We start from the raw sequence: 18712 nt of genomic DNA, 5'->3' as shown, positions 1-18712 counted from the left end.
AGGTGGGTATCCAAGTTATTAACTTCTACTCTTCCATTACATTCCTTTTTTGCCTTCAATGTCATTAATCATTTATATTCATTAGGCTAGAGGATCTTACCAGCAAAGAGGGCAACATTGGTTTGTCTGGCATCAAATGGGCATCTTGCCAGGCCACTAATTTCTTCCCCATCATATTCTAAGGTACTCAACTACAAAAGAAAAATAAATAGCCAGTGTCATATCTATTCAATGTGCCTGTCTGAAGGCAATACTGTTTTATTTGTATTAAAATTCCATTTGAAGAATTCTGTCTTTATTCTTTCATAGCACTAGAGATAAAACAAATTACTGGAAAGCAGAAAGGTTTCAACTCTAACAGCATACCAGCGAAGGGAGAAAAGTTGATCAAAAGAAGCACATCGCATAAAGTATACTTACCCTGTAGTATCTACACATGGGATTGAATGCATTGGTACCACAAACAAAAACCATCTCATCGTTTCTTGGAACAAATACTTTGATAAAGTTGTGGCATTCATCCTAAAGAAAGTAGTAGTAACATTAATATCAGACATTCAAACGTGCTGGCACTGTGGTATCAAGCCCACAGAAAGACTAAATCTAGCAAACATTTGTCTGTTTAACTCACTTTATGCTTGCCTTTCATAGCACAGTTTTCTCGATCCTGTTGTCTTGATCGCCATGTCAGTTTCTGTATTAATCAAGCAAAACCAAAGTTCAGTTTTTAAATGGGAACATTTTCGGGGGAGGGAGTGGAAAAATTAATCAGGTTCAGAGGGAATGTAAATAAATTTGCCAACTACAGTTGCTCACCTTGCTTGGTATTACTTCTGTTTTGGGCATTTCATTTAAGTTTACTGTATAAACTTGATCCCTATTGGAAATAAGGCAATAAAACATATCATGTGAATACATAAAAATGTTAAGCTGCTTCTTATTTTATTTTTACAGATCTGCCTTTATTGTGTTTTAGAGATCATCTGGATTTTCTCTGTCTCAAACAAAGTCAACAAAGAGTACTTTTTCATTAGTGAGATGCTTTTATACATCACTGTAGTCAGAGAGCGAAGAAAGCTCTTCTCTCCAGGCATGGGTCAAACTGCTACTTGGTATTAGCACAGACATATTTCTGATATTTGCTTGAATAATTCTAAGTTAAAAACGCATAAAGAAAGGTTTTTTTTTCCCCTGCTGCTTTAGGAAAAAAGAATGGTGTATGATTTCTTGATGGCAGTAATAAAATAGCACCGCTGAAGGCTTGAGCTTTGTATTTTGTTCCTGGTACACAACACTGACTCTTCTCAGTGAATATTTCTGGCTACTTGCAATTTTTGATCACAATCACATATTAGTTTTTCATGAACTAGACACATTAATGCAAGCACCACTAGAGAAAAGAATTTTAATCTAATAAACCAATGAGAGGAAAATTACCTGCCAGCAATATAAAGTGTGTCTCGAATTTTCAACATCAGCTGAAAGTCCAGCCTGTGCTGCGATTCATTGCCTGAAGGGCGTCCTCTAAAAACCGGATATTGCCTTGAATCTGCAAGTAAAAATGGGCTAAACCATCATTCAGGATTATGGAGCTGAGGGATCAATAAACAGCATTGATTAGCCGTATATACTTGTTGTAGAAGGGTTTTAACTAAACTCCTCTCTTAAGGTCTTGAATATAAATGAATAAAAGGCAGTGAATGTCAGCAAATGGTCTTTTTCTTTTAACTCAACATATATAACCTATATACGGGTTGCTGTAGAAAAGCGCCCAACAAAACTGTCCCGTTTTCTCCAAACACTAGGACATGATTACTGATAAATTCAGATGCAAATTCATGTTTAAGACATAAAAAATCTCTGCCTCTTTCTGAAAATGAACATGCTTAGAAAATGAAAAACAGAAAAGCTTCCTTCTCAGAATAGAAGACTGTTCTTGAGACGACTTACAGTGATAATCGACAGTATTAAGGGGTTCATCATCTTCAGGAAAGCTGACTGCCCTCAACTGGGAAACCATCAGCAGCAGTATGTAGGCACAAAGCAGGAAGACCCTCATGGTGGGCCAAGGTGAAGTCAGGGTAGCCCCTGCTCAGAAATGCCACTGAGCTACCTGGAAAACAGAAGCAATTTGGAAAGATCGCTATGCTGCAATGAAATAGGTTTCTTGTTTGTCATCAGCTCAGTTTTCACCATCAGCTCCCTCCAAATCCCCTCTCCCACCAGGAATGCTGGCAGTGGTTGATTAGGTATCGCCAAAAACACAGGCAAAAGATGGCAGCATGCCAGTCCTGATTAAAGCATCTGGTTGAGCATATTGAAGTTTTCAGCAAATTCACAAGAATTTTGGAGGTAATCGTATGTCATCACAGCAGAGTCACCAGAACCATGAACAGAAATGCTAGCTGCTGACTTGGCAAGAAGATGGGCAAAGTTGGGATCAGAATTTTAATTAAATTCCAATCCTCTTCCCTTCCCCCAGTCCTGAAATATATCTAATACAGCTTGTCTCTGCCCCCCATAAAATGCTCAAGCTGCCTCAAAAATAGCCAGAGGGCTGATGATCCTGTCATAATCCCTCCTCAGCTCTTTGCTTATGGTGTTGCCAAATTCCCAGCATTACCCAAGCATTAGCCCTAAATTCTTAAGTCGACTATTTCCCTATGCTTAGCAAGACCAACATGGAGACAATGACATGAATGACCCTGAATCAGGGTGAAAGGGAATTAAAAGAAATACAATGATTCCATGATAGCCAATCAAGCAAAGCAAGGCAGGGATGAAGTGGCACAGCTGACACCAGGCCACTAGGGAAGTCCACGTTTTTACATAAAACCATTTGGACACAAACCAATACCCTAAGTACACCAGTCCTTTTAGCTTTATTGAACTTCAGAGCTGTAGGGGTCCTTAGGGACCATCTAGTCCAACCCCCTCATTTTTTCAGATGAAAATCCAAGGGCCAAAAATAATTAAAGGGCTCACTGAATTGTGTGGAGCTAGTTAAGGCAAGATTGGAGTCCAGACTCACATAATCTGGGTCCCTGTCCAGGCTCATTTTCACCAAATGGAAAGGGGAACATAAATGACTGAATTTTTTTTCCTTCAAAAATACAGCATTACAAAAACCTGTTTGGGAAAATGGATATATTCATCATTTTTATTGAAGTGATGTTTCATAGGTGTTAAATTTAATCAAATTGTACATTAAATACGTGCAATTTGTTATATATAAATACCTCAATAAAGCCATCAAAACACAGCATTAATTGCATTATAATAACAGTAAAAAATTTAAGAGATCTTTAAATGTTATTAGCTTATCAAAAAGATAAATGAGGGCCCTGTTGGGCCAATGAGATGGATATTTTTGTGAAGCTGTAAGTGTTCTACTTTGCAACAATACACCCCTCCCTCAACCAAAACTGTCACTTCCAGCTACTGTTCTGAACAACAAAACATTTACTTTATCATCAGTCTTACGTATCTAAGAACTTTAGGAGAGATCATGAGAGTCACTGCAAATTCCAGGGGAGTCCAACCACTAAATCAGGTACTTACTGTGCCTTTTTTATGGACTTCAGGTGAAGCACACAGATATGCATGCTATCCAATGCTCTAAATATTTCTCTAACTAAAGTACAAGTCAAGTATATGTGAATTTTAGAGTCCCAGTTTTTCAGAAAGAGAATAATATATTCCAACAGTTTTTTTTCGTGGATGATCAATCCAGCAGTACGTTAACGCATTTAAACTGCCTTACAAAAAGCAGGTGGAATGGAAACTGTGGTGGCATCATTTTGTACTAAAGTTAAAAGAGTGTGGACTTTGGAGTCAGTAGGACTTGGGCATGGATGAAATTATACCACATACTAACAATTGGCCTGGGAACGTTCCTTCAATCTCTTTGAGCATTAGTTTCTTGATCTGTAAAATATGGATAATAGCACCTTCTGAGTGAAAAGGAAGCTAATGCCTGGCACATAGGAAATTCTGAGAAAAGTTAGACCTCTCTACCCATTTCCTACTAGGAAATCCTGGGTATGACTAGATTGACTTTAAGAGTCTCATCAGGGCTTGGGGAAAAGATATCCTAAAATATTAAAGTTATTTGGCCAGTTATTTTTCACAACTAGTTATTTTAAAACACTAAAGGACTACTTATAGAATAAATTTTACAACATGTGCCTATGTATTGGACCTGGAAAATAAAGTAATAAAACAAAACAAAAAAGCAATCACCGATAATCCTACTATCCTACCCCAACAACCACAATGATTTGGTTCTAGTTTTTTACTACCTCTACATGGTTTCCATTGTCCTGACAAGATGGTTTTTCCTTGTTTACCCCTTTTTCTGAAGGAGTGTCTTCCTGTCTTGCTTTTCCATACTGTTTTGATCATTTATAAATACCTTCTAAAGTTGAAGTAGTATAAAAGTAAAAAATGTTGCCCTAAGAACTAGCTTCTGCTTTGACACCGGTCCCAAACATCATCATTCTCTAGATGGAAAGTCACTGAATCTTTCTGTTGGATATCAGGAAAAAGAATTAGAAATACCAATTAATCCCAAAGACGTGTAGAAACATCTGCATTGAAACAAAAAGACTGTTCTGTGTCTCCTTCTCCTCCGTTACAGGTAACTGAATGGCTCACATCAGGTAAGCAGAGCCTCCATGTCCCAGACAGTGGGCGGGGAGGAGCCCTCAACAGGAAGAGTGTCTCTCAGCTGTGATCCCAGCACTGGGGCTGAGGATGGAATCACTGCTGACTCACTAGCAAGCACCAAGCTGCTGGCTGAGCTATCATTTCCTATAACTCATTCATCTGACACTGCAGAAAGCAATTTCTCCCCATGCCCCACCCCCTACCACTCTAATCCTCCCAAAATAAAGCCCTACCACTAACTGCTTCCTGTCTCTGCATAAAGCTGTATTTTTGAAAAAAAAAATACATTCAGACTTGCCATAGTAGTTATAAATGGAGGCATTTAATGTGATACATATTTCAAAGGATGGGTTGGGGAGGGAAGAATCTGGAAATACCTGAAAGCAATGTACCAGAAAGGGGATGTCTTTGCATGTAAATCCCTCAGACTACTTAGCTCTGACTTTATATAAGAAGATGTATCAGGAGTCCAGGGGTCAGTGAAATCATGATACTAGTTATGTTGAAAAAAGGCAGGCCAAGCAGCAGGATGAAATGTTGGAAAAAAAAACATGGATCTTGAAGATTAGAAAAATCTGAGTTCAAACTTGTTTGTGCCATTTACTTCCTGGCTCTTGGACCCTGTTTAAATTAACTTCATCTCTTTAAGCCCCAGTTTCATCAAATATGAAATGGGAATAACTATCTTTATTACCTCATAGGCTCTGTTTAGGATTAAATGAGATAATCAGTACGAAGCATCTAACACAGAGCCTGCTCCACAGTAAGTCTTTAGTAAATTTTAGTGAATATCATCATGTCTATTCTGGTTACATCCTGTCTCACAAAAAGGTGGAAAACAAAAGCAATGTTCATTCCTTCATCTTGTACAGATATTTGCCAAACTGTTTATGTATACCGTCCTAACAACGACAGGAGCATTCTTAGAGGATAAGGCACAGCTTCACAGAGGGACAGGCCTCCTAAAAAGAGGAAACCGTCTTCCTCACATGCAAGCTTAGGGTAAAGAACATTCCCACATGAAGTCATTCCTGTTTGTGACACAGTCAGAGAGCAAGAATGCCTGACTAGGTATGTTTATTCAGTTTTTGGTATTTTATATGAACTTCTCCCATACACTGTTAATGTTAAATACTAAATATGATGAGGAAAGCTCTTAATGGGAGTTCAGAGCTGCCAGAATAACCAGGGCATGAGTGACAGGATACTTGGGAAAAGGGAGGTACATGGAGCTTAGCCCCAAACTCAGCATTTGATTTTGCCTTATGGAGATTTGATGATTTTATATAATATTTACGTTTATATTATTATACATAATATATTATTATATTTATATTATAATATACTGTTACATTTTTATAATTTTATGTTTGCTAATTTCATAGAGCTTAAGGCTCTATAAAAATGAGAGTATAGCTATAAAGAAAAGTCAAATTTCTGGCAGTCACAAGTTTTGGACCCACCAAGAAGGGAGTACCAGTAAATAACCAAAGGCTATCATCTTGCCCCCTGACAAGCTACACTCTAGAAGAGGAGAAAAATGTGAGGTAAACCATGATTTACAAAAATTCCAATCCAATCCAGTAAGCTAAGTCCCAGACTGAATGGATATAATCTCCCACTCCAGCTGCTTGCCGGAAAAGATAACACTTCTTGAGAAAAAGATAACATCATCCAGAGACTACAATTATTTACATACATTGCTCAACATTCAAGTAGAAATTATCAGAAATTCCAAAAACTGCAACTGAGAGAGAGAGAAAAAAAACACAATAGAAATAGGCCCACGGGTAACCCAGATATTAGAGTTACCAAATATATGTTTTGAAAATAACTGTGCTTTTTTTGTCCAAGAAAAAAAGATGACAAGATGGAGAATTTCACCAGAGAACTGGAATCTATAAAAAAGAATTAAATAAAAATTCAACAACAAGGCTGGGCGCGGTGGCTCATGCCTATAATCCCAGCACTTTGGGAGGCCGAGGTGGGTGGATCACGAGGTCAGGAGTTCGAGACCAGCCTGACCAACATGGTGAAACCCTTTCTGTACTAAAAATACAAAAAGTAGCCAGGCATGGTGGTACACGCCTGTAATCCTAGCTACTCAGGAGGCTGAGGCAGAAGAATCACTTGAACTGGGAAGGCAGAGGTTGCAGTGAGCTGAGATTGCACCACTGAACTCCAGCCTAGGTGACAAAGAGAGACTGTCTCAAAAAAAAAAAAGGCACAATAAATAACACATCTTCTTAATAGATGTGTTTAGCAACATATTTGCCAGAGGTGAAGAGAAGATTAGTGAGTAAGAAGACAAACAAATAGAAATTATCAGACAGAAATAAGGAGAGCAAAAAGTTTGAAAAAGACAGACAAGAGAGTAAGAGACATAGGATTTTGTGAAAGAATTAACATACTGGAGTCCCTGAGACTGCAGAGAGAGAAATGGACAGAAGCAATATTTTACAAGATAATGGCTGCGCACATTTTCAAAACCGATATAAGATTATAAGCCACACATTCAAGAAATTCTAAGAAGTTCTACATATAAGGAAATAACAGTTAAGACACATTATACTCAAAATGTTGAAACAAGGAAAAATTTTTAAAATATTGAACACTAAGATATATTACCTTCCAAAAAGCAAGAATAATACAGACAGCTGACTTATCAGTAGAAACAATGGAAGCCAGCAGGCCATAGAATGACATTTTTATGTTGCTGAAAGAAAATAAATTTCGAGCCTAGAATTCTACAACCTGTAAAAATAGTCTTCTAAAACGAAGGCAAAATAAAGATGTTTCATACAAATAAAAACTCAAAGATTTGTTGTTACCAGATACAAACTAAAAGAAATATTGAAGGCAAGTTCTTTGGGCAGGGGAATTTATAGGGAAGGTTAATGCAAATTTTTAAACTTAAAAAAAATTTATTTTGTTCTTTTAGTAGAGATGAGGTCTCACTACGTTGCCTAGGCTGGTCTTGAACTTCTGGCCTCAAGTGATTCTCCCACCTGGGCCTCCCAAAATGCTGGGATTACAGGCGTGAGCCACCATATCTGGCCACAAGTTCTTTTTATGTTTACAGCATAGTAGCCAAATTTGAAATTAACAAATCCCAGATGGAGAAAGTGGTACACAGTCTTTGTCTTCCTGAAAACTAGATAGCTCAAAGGAAATGAGAATGTAGAAATGGGGTAGACCTACTTTATCACTAGCCCAAAGAACCCAGAGAGAAACCATGTTGATTTGAAAGCTATCCCCTAGCTCTCGTCCCAAGATGTCACTATGCAAAGAGGATCTGCTTAGACTCTCCTACTCCTCCTGCCTCAGGATCTGAATGTGGAGTTGCTTCCTTTTAGTTTCCTGATGAGTCTTCCAGACCTTGTGCCTCCATGATCTTACAAAAAGTCTTTGGTATAAGTCCTGCCCCTCCTCCTCTCTTTTACCTGATAGTTTCCCAATCATGTTCTCTAGCTTTACAAAGACTTTACTAGCCTCAGCCCATGGTTCCATATGGGGATTTCCGCCTCAGAATCATAAAGTAAAGCATCGTGTGCTCTGATGCTATCCTCTTGTTCTTCCAGCTTGCTCATACTGCTCTACTTTCTTCTCATCAGGACCTTCAGCCCACTAACTGTTCTCTTCTCTGCTGGTCATTAGTCTTCTCTGATTCTGACATACCTCTTTATCCATCTTAGGTAAAATAGTCAATAGTCAATCATGTCCATTATTCTGCCTGTGCTGCTGACTTCTCCATCCTCTGTGTCCTTGTCAGCTTTTCTTGCAACATCTTAACCTCGAATGAACTCTGCCACTCACCTTCTGCACCTTCCCCAGAGCAGCTGAGCACTAGTTGAGACAACCACACTCTGGGACAAGTCGCTAGTAATATAACAGAATTCTTTGTCATCAACTACAAATAGCATCAAAAACTCCATGGAGATCCTATGTTTCTCAATTATATTAGACCACTCCCCGAATCCATAAATGTAAACTTCCCACTTTCTTTAAGGCCCTGATCTGCTGTCTCCATACTCTTCTACTTACATTCTTTCCTCCTGACCCACAGCTTACTTCACATAGAACATGAAAGCTGTAACATGGGAGCTTCCTCCGTTTTCTCCTTTCCCATTGCCAAATACATCAACTCTTTTTCATGTGCTTTTTAAAATTTTTATTTTATTATTATTTTTTTTGGACAATGTCTTGCTCTGTCACCCAGGGTGGAGTGCAGTGGTGCAACCTTGGCTCACAGCAACCTCTGCCTCCTGGGTTCAAGCAATTCTCCTGCCTCAGCCTCCCAAGTAGCTGGGATTACAGGTGTGCACCACCACGTTCAGCTAATTTTTATATTTTTAGTAGAGGTGTGGTTTCATCATGTTGGCCAGGCTGGTCTCAAACTCCTGATCTCAAGTGATCTGCCCACCTTGGCCTCCCTAAATGCTGGGATTACAGGTGTGAGCCCCCGTGCCCGGCCCCCCATACACTTTAAATCCAATCTCTTCACTCTTTTCTGGAATAAAAAGACGCTGATTATATTTCTCTCTTTTTGGTGTTTTCTGTAACTCTTAACCAATTAAATACTGTCCATCAGCATTGAAATGTGTCCATGTCTCCCTCATCACACACACAAAAGGAAAATACCTTCTGTAGCCCTGAGCCCACTCAAGCTATCACCGGGGGTCTTCACTGCTCTTTACTGGCACTGAAACAAATTTTGCTCTTCTGCTATAATTTCCTCACCTCCTGCTCATTCTTCTACTTTCTGTGTTCTAGCTCCTCTCTCAGTAGAGACTGATGATCTACAGGTACCTAAAGGCAATGGACATTTTCCAGTCCTATTTCATTTGACTGCTCAGTAGCTTTAGATGCAGTTGACAGTTCACAGCTTTTCCAAACACCGCCTTTCCTTGCTTTTCCTCATACCACATTCTTCTGATGGTTTACCCACCTCTCTGTCTGCCTGTTTATCTCCCATTCGTTTTCTAGATACAAGAAGAATGATCTTTTCAGAATATATACCTAATCACGGCATCTCATAATCCTCCAGTAACCTTCTATTACTCCTAGGATGGAGCCCAAATCTTTTAAATGTGGCCTTCAAGGCTTTTCAGGTTCTGAGTCCTGCCCCCTCTCACAAGGAGTCCTGTCTCACTTTGGGCCTCTATCCCTCTTTTTCCTGTGCTTCTACCACTCTGCCTCTGTTTTGAGCCCTGGAATATGTCATGCCACCTACCAAGCCTTGCTCCTGCTTTCCCTCTAGATGGCCCTTTCTGCCTCCCGTCCTTGGCCTAGTTAAGTCCCTCTAACTTTTCAGAAACTAGGGAAGATTTTTTCAGTCCCTTGGGTCAAGTATATCTCACAGTTGTCAATTCCCAAGACAACTGTGAATCACCTGTGAATAAAGGAATAAACAGAAGAATGAACCATGTGTCCTGAATCACCACCTCCCCGCTGAATCTCTTAGTGCAAGGTTAGCATTTTGGACTCTAGTCTAATTTAGATTGATTTAATACCGCTAAACAAACAACAGAGGACAGCAGACCCAGGGGGGATGGGCCCCCGGCACTTCCACTTCCCAAGAGCGTGGACTCTTTTAGCTGAGAATGCTGTAACTAACTAAAGGAAGAAGAGGGGGTGGAACTAGATCTGTGGTACAAAGAGCACCATTCACTCTGTAGTCTAGGACATTTCAGGGGGCACTGCTCACACTGTAGTCAATGAGAATGATGGCACCTGGCGTTACAGGAATTATCCATTTACCAACTATGGATCATGAGAGCCTCCTGAGACTAAACAAAAAAGGAGCAGTGGGTTTAGGTAAGTTGAGAGAGAGCAAAGAGAAGCACGTTGATTGCTATACCTTGGAGCCTACCAAGACAAGGAGGGTTATAACTTAACATCAACTATAAAAGGGAGGTTTAGGTTTATATAGCATTCGTGTGCCTAGATTCTAAGCAGTGTGTTCTGGGCAGGGCTTTAGATCTTAATGATCACTGTCAGTATTTAATCAGAATGGTATAACAGCTTGGCTGACACCACAAGCTTTGGAATAGAAGAAGGTAATATCCACTGAATTGCAGGCCTTCTTTCACCTTCCATGCATGGTAAGAAGACTAGGTTATTAATCATCACTATATATAAACAGATTCCAGGAGACCCCTAAGTAGAGCTGGGGCAGGCTACCCTGGGCCCTTCTGAAAAGCATGGGTGCTCCTTGCCTCCAGGCTCACTAAGTAACTCTTGGCTGATGTGGTGTTTTAAAGGAGCAGAGGCTTTTCCATTTAAGAAATCACCACTGCTACTCCCCTACTCCCACCCCTACCTCATGCACACAGGTTCTGTGTGCAGGTGCCAAGTCTGAACAAATACATACATCCTCTCTCACTGTGGGCCATAAGGAGATTGCTGAAAGGCCCTTGACTCTGAGACCCTTCCTCCTTCTGGGAATGTGAGTTCCCAGGTTAGAGGAAGAAGATTCTAGCACTGTTATGTTACTGACACTTTATAATTAACCACCTAAAACTCTGCCCCATGGCATGTGGAGGAAATGACGAAGCAGCTCTGTGACTCACCTTCCACACAGCTGAAGCCCTGCTGACACATCAGAATCTGTGAAGATGTGCATTCTGATAGGAGCAGTGGAGACTCACACCATGAGGAACAAATCAGGGATGATTCTTCTCCCACCGACACTGGCAGCAAGAGAGGAAAGAGGCCAAGAACTAGGAGATCTGGGGTCACAGACTGGCTAGGTGGCCAGAGACAAGTCACTTCACCAATCTGGACTGATTTTATGCAATACAAGCAGGCTGCTAAATTACAACTGTAGAAACCTGTTTTTTCTCTAAGAATCCATGTTCTCCTGACAGCTGGAGGGATTCCTACTTCCCCTATCTAGTGGGATACACATCCTGGTGTAATTCGCACTGCTCCAGGGTTCTTTCTCCTCAACATCCAAGCATTTCGAGTCACTATCATCATAAACAAACAGCCATTCCCCTGACCTTGAGGCTGCCTCTGCTTTCTCTCTCTCCCACTTCCTTTCTCAGCCAGGCTTCTTTGAAGAGAAGCCTGAGTCCATATTCTCCATTTTCTCACTTTTCATTATATTTGTAGCCTACTCTAGCCTAACTTTAATGTCTATGCATCAACCACCTAATTGCCAAATCCAAGGCAATCCTCATTTTAAATCTTCCTTCATCTCCTTGAGGCATTTAATCTTACTGGTCATTCCATCCGATCTTCAAACTCCACCTCTGACTCCCCTAGTTCTCCCCATCTCTCTAGCTGCTCCTTTTCATCGTCTTCCCAAATTTGTCTTAACATGCTTGCCCGTTGGATGTCGTTCTTCCCAGTTCCATCCCGGGTCTCTAGAGATGTGCTCACATGACACCTACCTTCTTCACTACCACCAGTTCCCTAATCTCAGATCACACGTCCAGCACACACCACACTCCTCACTTCCAATCCAGCTGTCCAACTCCCCGCTAGATATTTTGACCTTGGTAAAATATAGGCAATTTCAATTCAGTAGTCTAAAACTGAACTTAAGATACTTTGCCTTGATGTCTCCTCCTGCTGAATTTCCTGCAGAGCATAGGTTTAGAGCTCGGAGTACCTGGCTTCAAATGTAAGCACTACCATTTACCAGCCATGTGACTTGGGGCCTGTTACTTCACTTTCAAACTTTCTTGTTTTCCTGCCTGCAATGAGGATAATAATAGCACTAATATTATTATGATGATTGAATGAGATAATCTATATAAAGCATGTAGTCAAACCCCTTGTGCCTGATAAGAATCCAATAATTAGGTTGGGTGCAGTGGCTCACGTCTGTAATCCCAGCAATCTGGAAGGCCGAGGTGGGCAGATCACTTGAGGTCAGGAGTTCGAGACTAGCCCGGCCAACATGGTGAAACCACATCTCTACTAAAAATACAAAAATTATCCAGGCATGGTGGTGTGTGCCTGTAATCCCAGCTACTCGAGGGGCTGAGGCAGGAGAACTGCTTGAACCCGGGAGGCGGAGGTTGCAGTGAGCTGAGATCGTGCCACTGCACTCCAGACTGGGCGACAAGAATGAAACTCTATCTCCAAAAAAAGAAAAAGAAAAAAAAAAGATTTACAACTATTATTATTGTTATTGCTATTTTTCATATCCTTCTCAGGCACTTGTGTTTTAAGCCTGGGAGTCTTCCTAGACGGCCCCCTCTCCATCATCCTCTCCTTTGAACCTGGCAGTACGTCCCATTGCTTCTATCTCTTCATTGGTCTAGAATTGACTCTTCATTGGTTTCTGTTCTCCTAGACCTCTAGTGCATTCTCCACAATGCCACCAGAATGATCTTTCTAAAACACAAATGCTATCAAGTTACATCCCTGTCTAAAAGCACTTTAATGGTTCCCGAAGGCCTATGTGTAAAGTCTAAATTCATTTCCAAGATTTACAAGATCCGTCACAATTCTATTCTTGCCAGCTTCTCCATTTCACATACTGATACGTCCCCACCTGGATCCCAAAGCAGTGTCTTCGGCACACGCTATTCTTTCTAAAATGTCCTTCTTGAAAACTGTCTATTCACCAGCTCAAAACTTACCTGGCCCTCTCCCCTTTCTCATTCTTCCCTCTTTAGCCACACTGCTCCGTTCAGGACAGCTAGTCATACTATGATATTGTATAAATACTTCTATTGCAGAACTTATCACTTCACAGCAATGTTACTGATTTTCACATTTTCTCGGGGCTGTGCTACTCAAGGGATCATTTTCCTCTTTACTGCCAGGATCAGACGCAGGGCCTGGCACCTGGCAGGTCCTCAGTAAATACTTAATGAATGGAGGAATAAAGAAAGAAGGCAGAACACTGACAGGACTCCGCTGTGGCACACAGGCCACATCAAAATGAACAGCTCTCCACCATCAACCCAACAGCGAATCTTGAGTCTACCATCATTCTCCTGCAGCACTGGCACGGCATCCTCATTAGCCTCCAGTTCATGAGCTTCAGGTGCTGCAAAACCAAGAGGTTCTCTATAAAAGGCAACAGATGCCTCTTTTCACACCTACCCATCATTAACAAACTGCCCACCAGAAATGGGCAACACAGGCCAAATAACTAAATGATTTCTGTCAACCACCCCACTTCCACTACTGAAATTCCTGCTTACTTTGCAGCTTTCCCAGAGCAAAGGGAAGAAAAGCAGGGCTATTCCTGAGATTAGAGAGTGGGTATATGGGACTGGCAGAGAAGGATCCTATGTGACTCTTCACTACCTAACAAACAAATATAAAATGAAAATCAGCTTGACTAATGACTGGGTTATGCCTGAAATTCTGCAATGGGAAATTCTTTTCTTTGGCCAATGGCCTTTTTTCCAGTTATAAATTAAGTAACGATAGAACATACCATAAGCCAGAAACCAGTATGAAGACATTTATAAGATCTGATCTTACCCAGCGAATCAGAACACGCTGGATTTTGACAGAAGAGAAAAAAACGCAGGTGGCAGTAGATACCATGGGAGAGAAGAAAGGGGAGGCTGAGGCTATGGAAGTCTGGGTGATCCTTATTAATGCCTTGCTCTTAAAATCAGTGCCTTACTCAAAGTTGGGTCAATTTTATTTGAGTTATATTTTATGTACATGATAAAGCTGTCGACTTAAGTTTTCTGAAAATTAAAAACCTCTTATGCAAGGTTTTCACTTTAAGTCTGGATTTTCTTAAAGCAAAGCACACGAATATCTGAATCAGTAATACTTTGGTCACATATTAATAATTCAAAAAGGAACTGAACTTAACAAGAGTTGGGTAGGAAGGGACAGAAAACAGGATCTAACCTGTCTTTGCCAATTCTAAGCAAACCTGGACAAGAATCCCAGGATCTGACCTCTGATCAGAACCATTGCTCTGGGGACCACAATTCTAGCGACAATTTGCCTACAAGTTTTTGCCTGTCTGCCCTAACTCAAATTGAATAACATTCATTTTAAAGCAAAATTGTCCTAGAAACAATCCTCATTAAAAGTGAAAATAATACAAGAAACTAATGAGAATATGAGCCTGATACATAAGCAGAAAATCTGCTATCCAGGAAGATGACAAAATATATCAGCCTCTTAAGATATCAAGATAATAACTTGCTTTGTGAAAATATAATGCATAAGGAACCTTCTACTCTCTCTCTCTCTATATATATAGAATGCGATAACCTATGTAAAGCATGTAGCCAAACCCCTTGTGCCTGATAAGAATTCAATAATTAGGTCGGGCGCGGTGGCTCACGTCTGTAATTCCAGCAGTCTGGGAGGCTGAGGTGGGCAGATCACTTGAGGTCAGGAGTTCGAGACCAGCCTGGCCAACATGGTGAAAGCACATCTCTACTAAAAATACAAAACTATTTTGTATTTGTGTATGGTATGTCGTTTACACCATTTGTAATGTGTGTGTATATATGTACACACATACACACACACGCAGCAGGAGATTGTTGTGGCAGAAATGAACAATGGTGTCTCCTTTTTTCAGGGGAACTGAAGGGCTTTCAAGGCTAACTGACAAGAGAAATTAAAAGCCTTCTTTTTTGGTTATCTCCTCCATACACATATCCCAGCCAGGCCAGGCTCCTCCCCTTCAGCCTCCAGGAAAAGGAGCCATTCTAGACAAAGGAAGGGCTCAAGGTTCCAAGGGATGACCCAGATGCCAAAGGACTCAGCCTGGCTGTGGAACACTGGCTTATTCTACTAGATGACCTGCTGAGGCTGCCATATGGCCTGCATGTGACAGTCTGCTCAGGATAATAGGGCCTGGGTCTATGCCTGGTTCTGCCCTTTGGGCTGGGATGACAAGTAGAATATGTTTGTTCTGATGCTAGTGACTTGTCTGATGCAACCACCGTGTAGCCATAGCTTTCAATGTACTCCATGGAGCCTTTTCAGGCTTTCAAAGAAATGAATACCCTGGCAAAGAAGGACTGAGGATGGGCTGCTGCTCCTATTCCTGTCTGACAAAGGACAAGCAGATAAATTAAGAGACTCACGATCCAGGAGTGGCGAAGCCAGTGCAGAACCCAGATGTCACAACAGAGTTCAATGATCTATGTTAGCCTCACTGCCAACAACGAGATTTCGTTCTATTTTAAAAGGCTCATGTCTTCAGGCTTGATATTCTGCAAAGTGCCTCATCAGGGGTTCTCAGGTGATGTCATGCTTTAAAACAGTTGGTGATGAGTTTTCAGAAGGGTTAAAACGCTAACGACCCAGAGGAAGAGAAGTGAAATTTTAAAAGCCAAGAATGTTTAGTCCCAAGTCCTTTGGTTTTCGGTCACCAAAAATAAGGCCTTTGTATTAATATTTGCCTTCTGTATTTGAAAGTACAGTAACAGTTGCCCGTCTCTAACAAATGCAGAGAAAGATTACTGATTGCTCAGAAGGATCTAGAGCATTAACCTTATCAGGATTCTGTAAGTCAATCCTAACTTGTTTTTCAAAACGTACTTCTCGGGTGAAGGGGACACGGAACTCTCTGTACTATTATTACAACTTCTTGTGAGTTCATAATTATTACAAAATAATTATTTTTAAATATATTTTGTCCTACTGATGGAAATGTGGCCCATGATCATTTAGGTTCCATTTGATAGTTCTGGACTAAAGATGGAGCTGTGACCAAGAATGAGAATAATAAACAGCCCAGGTGAATTTTATGTCCTGCGAAGCTCAGGGAAGGCCCAGGCTAAGCCTGAGTCAGTGCACCTGTGCCTACCTGCAGCCTTTTGTCTAGGCTCCATATCTGATGGACTATGAACTTCTGGAACCTCTGGGTCCACAGAGGCAAAATGGGAGTTTAGGTCAATCCATGCACGTTCTTAAAATCTCAGTTCCTAATTTTTACTAAATCGATGCAAGACCAAGAGGGTATTAAGCAAACTCAGCTCTTGCTGCTGCCAGGGATGGAGCGTTGGGCAGTGGAGTATGGGGCAGAAAATGTGGCTCTGGAGCCAGGCTACCCAGGTAGGTGCCCCAGCTTTGTTGCGCAACCAGTGATCTGACCTTGGGTGAGCGAGTTCACCACTTGGTACCTCCATTATCCTGTACACTGGGGACGGGATCACACTACTAGCAGCTGCCTCATAGAGTTGCTGAGGACTGAAGGAGTTCTTGAAAGAGTTTACTAGAGATCCTGGCACATGGTAAGCACCATAAAAATCACTATTAGACGAGGTGAGTACCAGGAAGCCTGTTCAAGGCAAAAGGTACAACCTTGAGGAACGGTGTGTGGTTCTAATGCCAGAGATAACTATGCTTCAAACACTATTATATTACCCTTATCTACATTTATTCTCACCTTCCTTATGAATCACCTTGGAGGATGTTAGTCTTATCCCAGACATTAAACACACCTGGAAATAACAGGGAGGTAAAAAATCTGGGTTCTACTCTTAACTCAGCCTCTAAGGATCCGACAGACCATGAGAAATCCAACTTGCCTCTTCCAGCCTCGGTTTCCCAATCTATACAATGAGAACACAGGTGATCTCCAAGGCCCCTTCCAAGTTGTGACATTTTATGATTCTGAGTTTGGTGCCTGGGTTGAAAACGGTTCTTTACTCAAAGTAACATTCCTCCCAATTCACATGTCTAAGTTTTTTGCTGTAGCATTGCCGTTGCCTAGGATACAAAGTACATGTGCTCCCTCTGTACCCTGAGACAGGAGAGCGCTGCGATCGCTGCCTCTGATCTGTGACGCCGAACCACAAATGGGCTTTGTACTACAAACTGACTGATGCCTTGAACAGCGACCGAGCCTCCGCTGGCACTTACGAATGTGGACTTGGCATTCTGATGGCGTCCCAGATGAAATGGCAGAGGGTGCACTTTTCCCCCACAACCATGTGGCCTTGGGAAATACGGCCTTTAAGTGTCTCCTTAAAGGAGACACAATTGTACGATGTGCTGTGGGAAGCTCAGTTCACATACACTCAGGACCTCTGAATGGTTTCTTAGCCCCTCTCTGCATTCCCAGTGTACTTTGCAGCTGAGATTTAATAAACTTCTGTGTGTAGGTGGGGACTGGGGTGCCTAGCTCTCATCGATATTCAGCCTAGACCAGGGTTTGGGGGAAGAGCTTTTCACTTACAGTGCTTTATGGTCTTCAAAGCAAATATGTTTTATCTATTCTAGTCCTTAAAGCTGCCCTTAAGAGGCTTAGGGCAGAAGCTATTTTCCCCACTGAACTTCGTGTCAGCTTCAGGAGAACAGAAGTCGTGTCTGTCTGTTCTATACTTTATCTTTATTACCCACTATAGCATCTGGAACTCACTATCTACTTGGCAAATATTTGCTGAATTAGTAAATAGATGCTTTTCAGACAAGGAGTTAAAGAACTGCTGGAGGTCATACTGCTGAGAAGAGGCTTCTGGGTTATGTGTCTCCAGGTCACTGCTCTATGACCTCCAGGGCTAATCTCAGAGAGGCTCAAAATGGATTTGCATTGACAAAAATCAAAACTAGGTTCCACAGTGACATTCAGCATTGGTCTTACAACTATGAGGCCAAGAGGGACCAGAGGACAGCGTCTGGATGCCACTTCTCTGAACACCCTAGATTTTGGGCATGGTAAAGCACCCCCTCATTCCAGTGCAAACTCAGCTCCTCCTACCTTTCTACCTTTGGATGTGCTGTCCCCATCACTACCTGGAGTGCTCTTCTTGTCCCTTCCTCTTCATGACTGATTCCTCATGAGAAATCACTTCCCACCAGGATTTTCCTTCTTTTCCTTCTTCGGCCATGAAAATCTGGGCTCACTTTCATCAGAGCACATATCACATGATAGTATGTTCCTTCTTTTCATAACTTATTCCCCCGCACTGTAGGTTTCTTTGAGTTCAGGAACTGTCTTTTATGTCCATAAATAAACTCCCAAAAAAGTGGTTAGTCCACAGGGTTTTAATAGTTCTTGTTGAATGAATTTCTATGTGAGACCCTGTGCCTTCTCAAGGAAAAAAAAAAAGTTGAAAAATCTCCACAGAGCCCTTTATCCACTGAT

The 18712-nt window shown here is 41.3% G+C and overlaps 1 protein-coding gene across 45 annotated transcripts in view; it reads right to left on the bottom strand.

The window, feature by feature from the left end:
* SEMA6D (semaphorin 6D) overlaps positions 1-18712 on the bottom strand; it is a 56111-nt gene that overhangs the window by 12392 nt on the left and 25007 nt on the right. For 34 of the 45 annotated variants that reach the window (XM_077939354.1, XM_077939370.1, XM_077939359.1 and 31 more), the window contains 6 exons: positions 1951-2113; positions 1438-1549; positions 817-877; positions 632-694; positions 421-522; positions 101-191 (listed from right to left, as the gene is read on the bottom strand). In XM_077939354.1, coding sequence (XP_077795480.1) covers positions 101-191; positions 421-522; positions 632-694; positions 817-877; positions 1438-1549; positions 1951-2059 — 538 coding nt within the window. In that variant the 5' untranslated portion in view covers positions 2060-2113. Of the gene's footprint in view, positions 1-100; positions 192-420; positions 523-631; positions 695-816; positions 878-1437; positions 1550-1950; positions 2114-3031; positions 3134-11240; positions 11365-18712 lie in introns of those variants that run through there. The other 11 variants (XM_015142154.3, XM_077939372.1, XM_077939360.1 and 8 more) reach the window with 4 other exon arrangements.

This window comes from Macaca mulatta, chromosome 7 (genome assembly GCF_049350105.2).
Source record: "Macaca mulatta isolate MMU2019108-1 chromosome 7, T2T-MMU8v2.0, whole genome shotgun sequence".
Classification (NCBI taxonomy): Eukaryota; Metazoa; Chordata; class Mammalia; order Primates; family Cercopithecidae; genus Macaca; species Macaca mulatta.
This window is presented reverse-complemented; position numbering and strand designations above follow the sequence as displayed.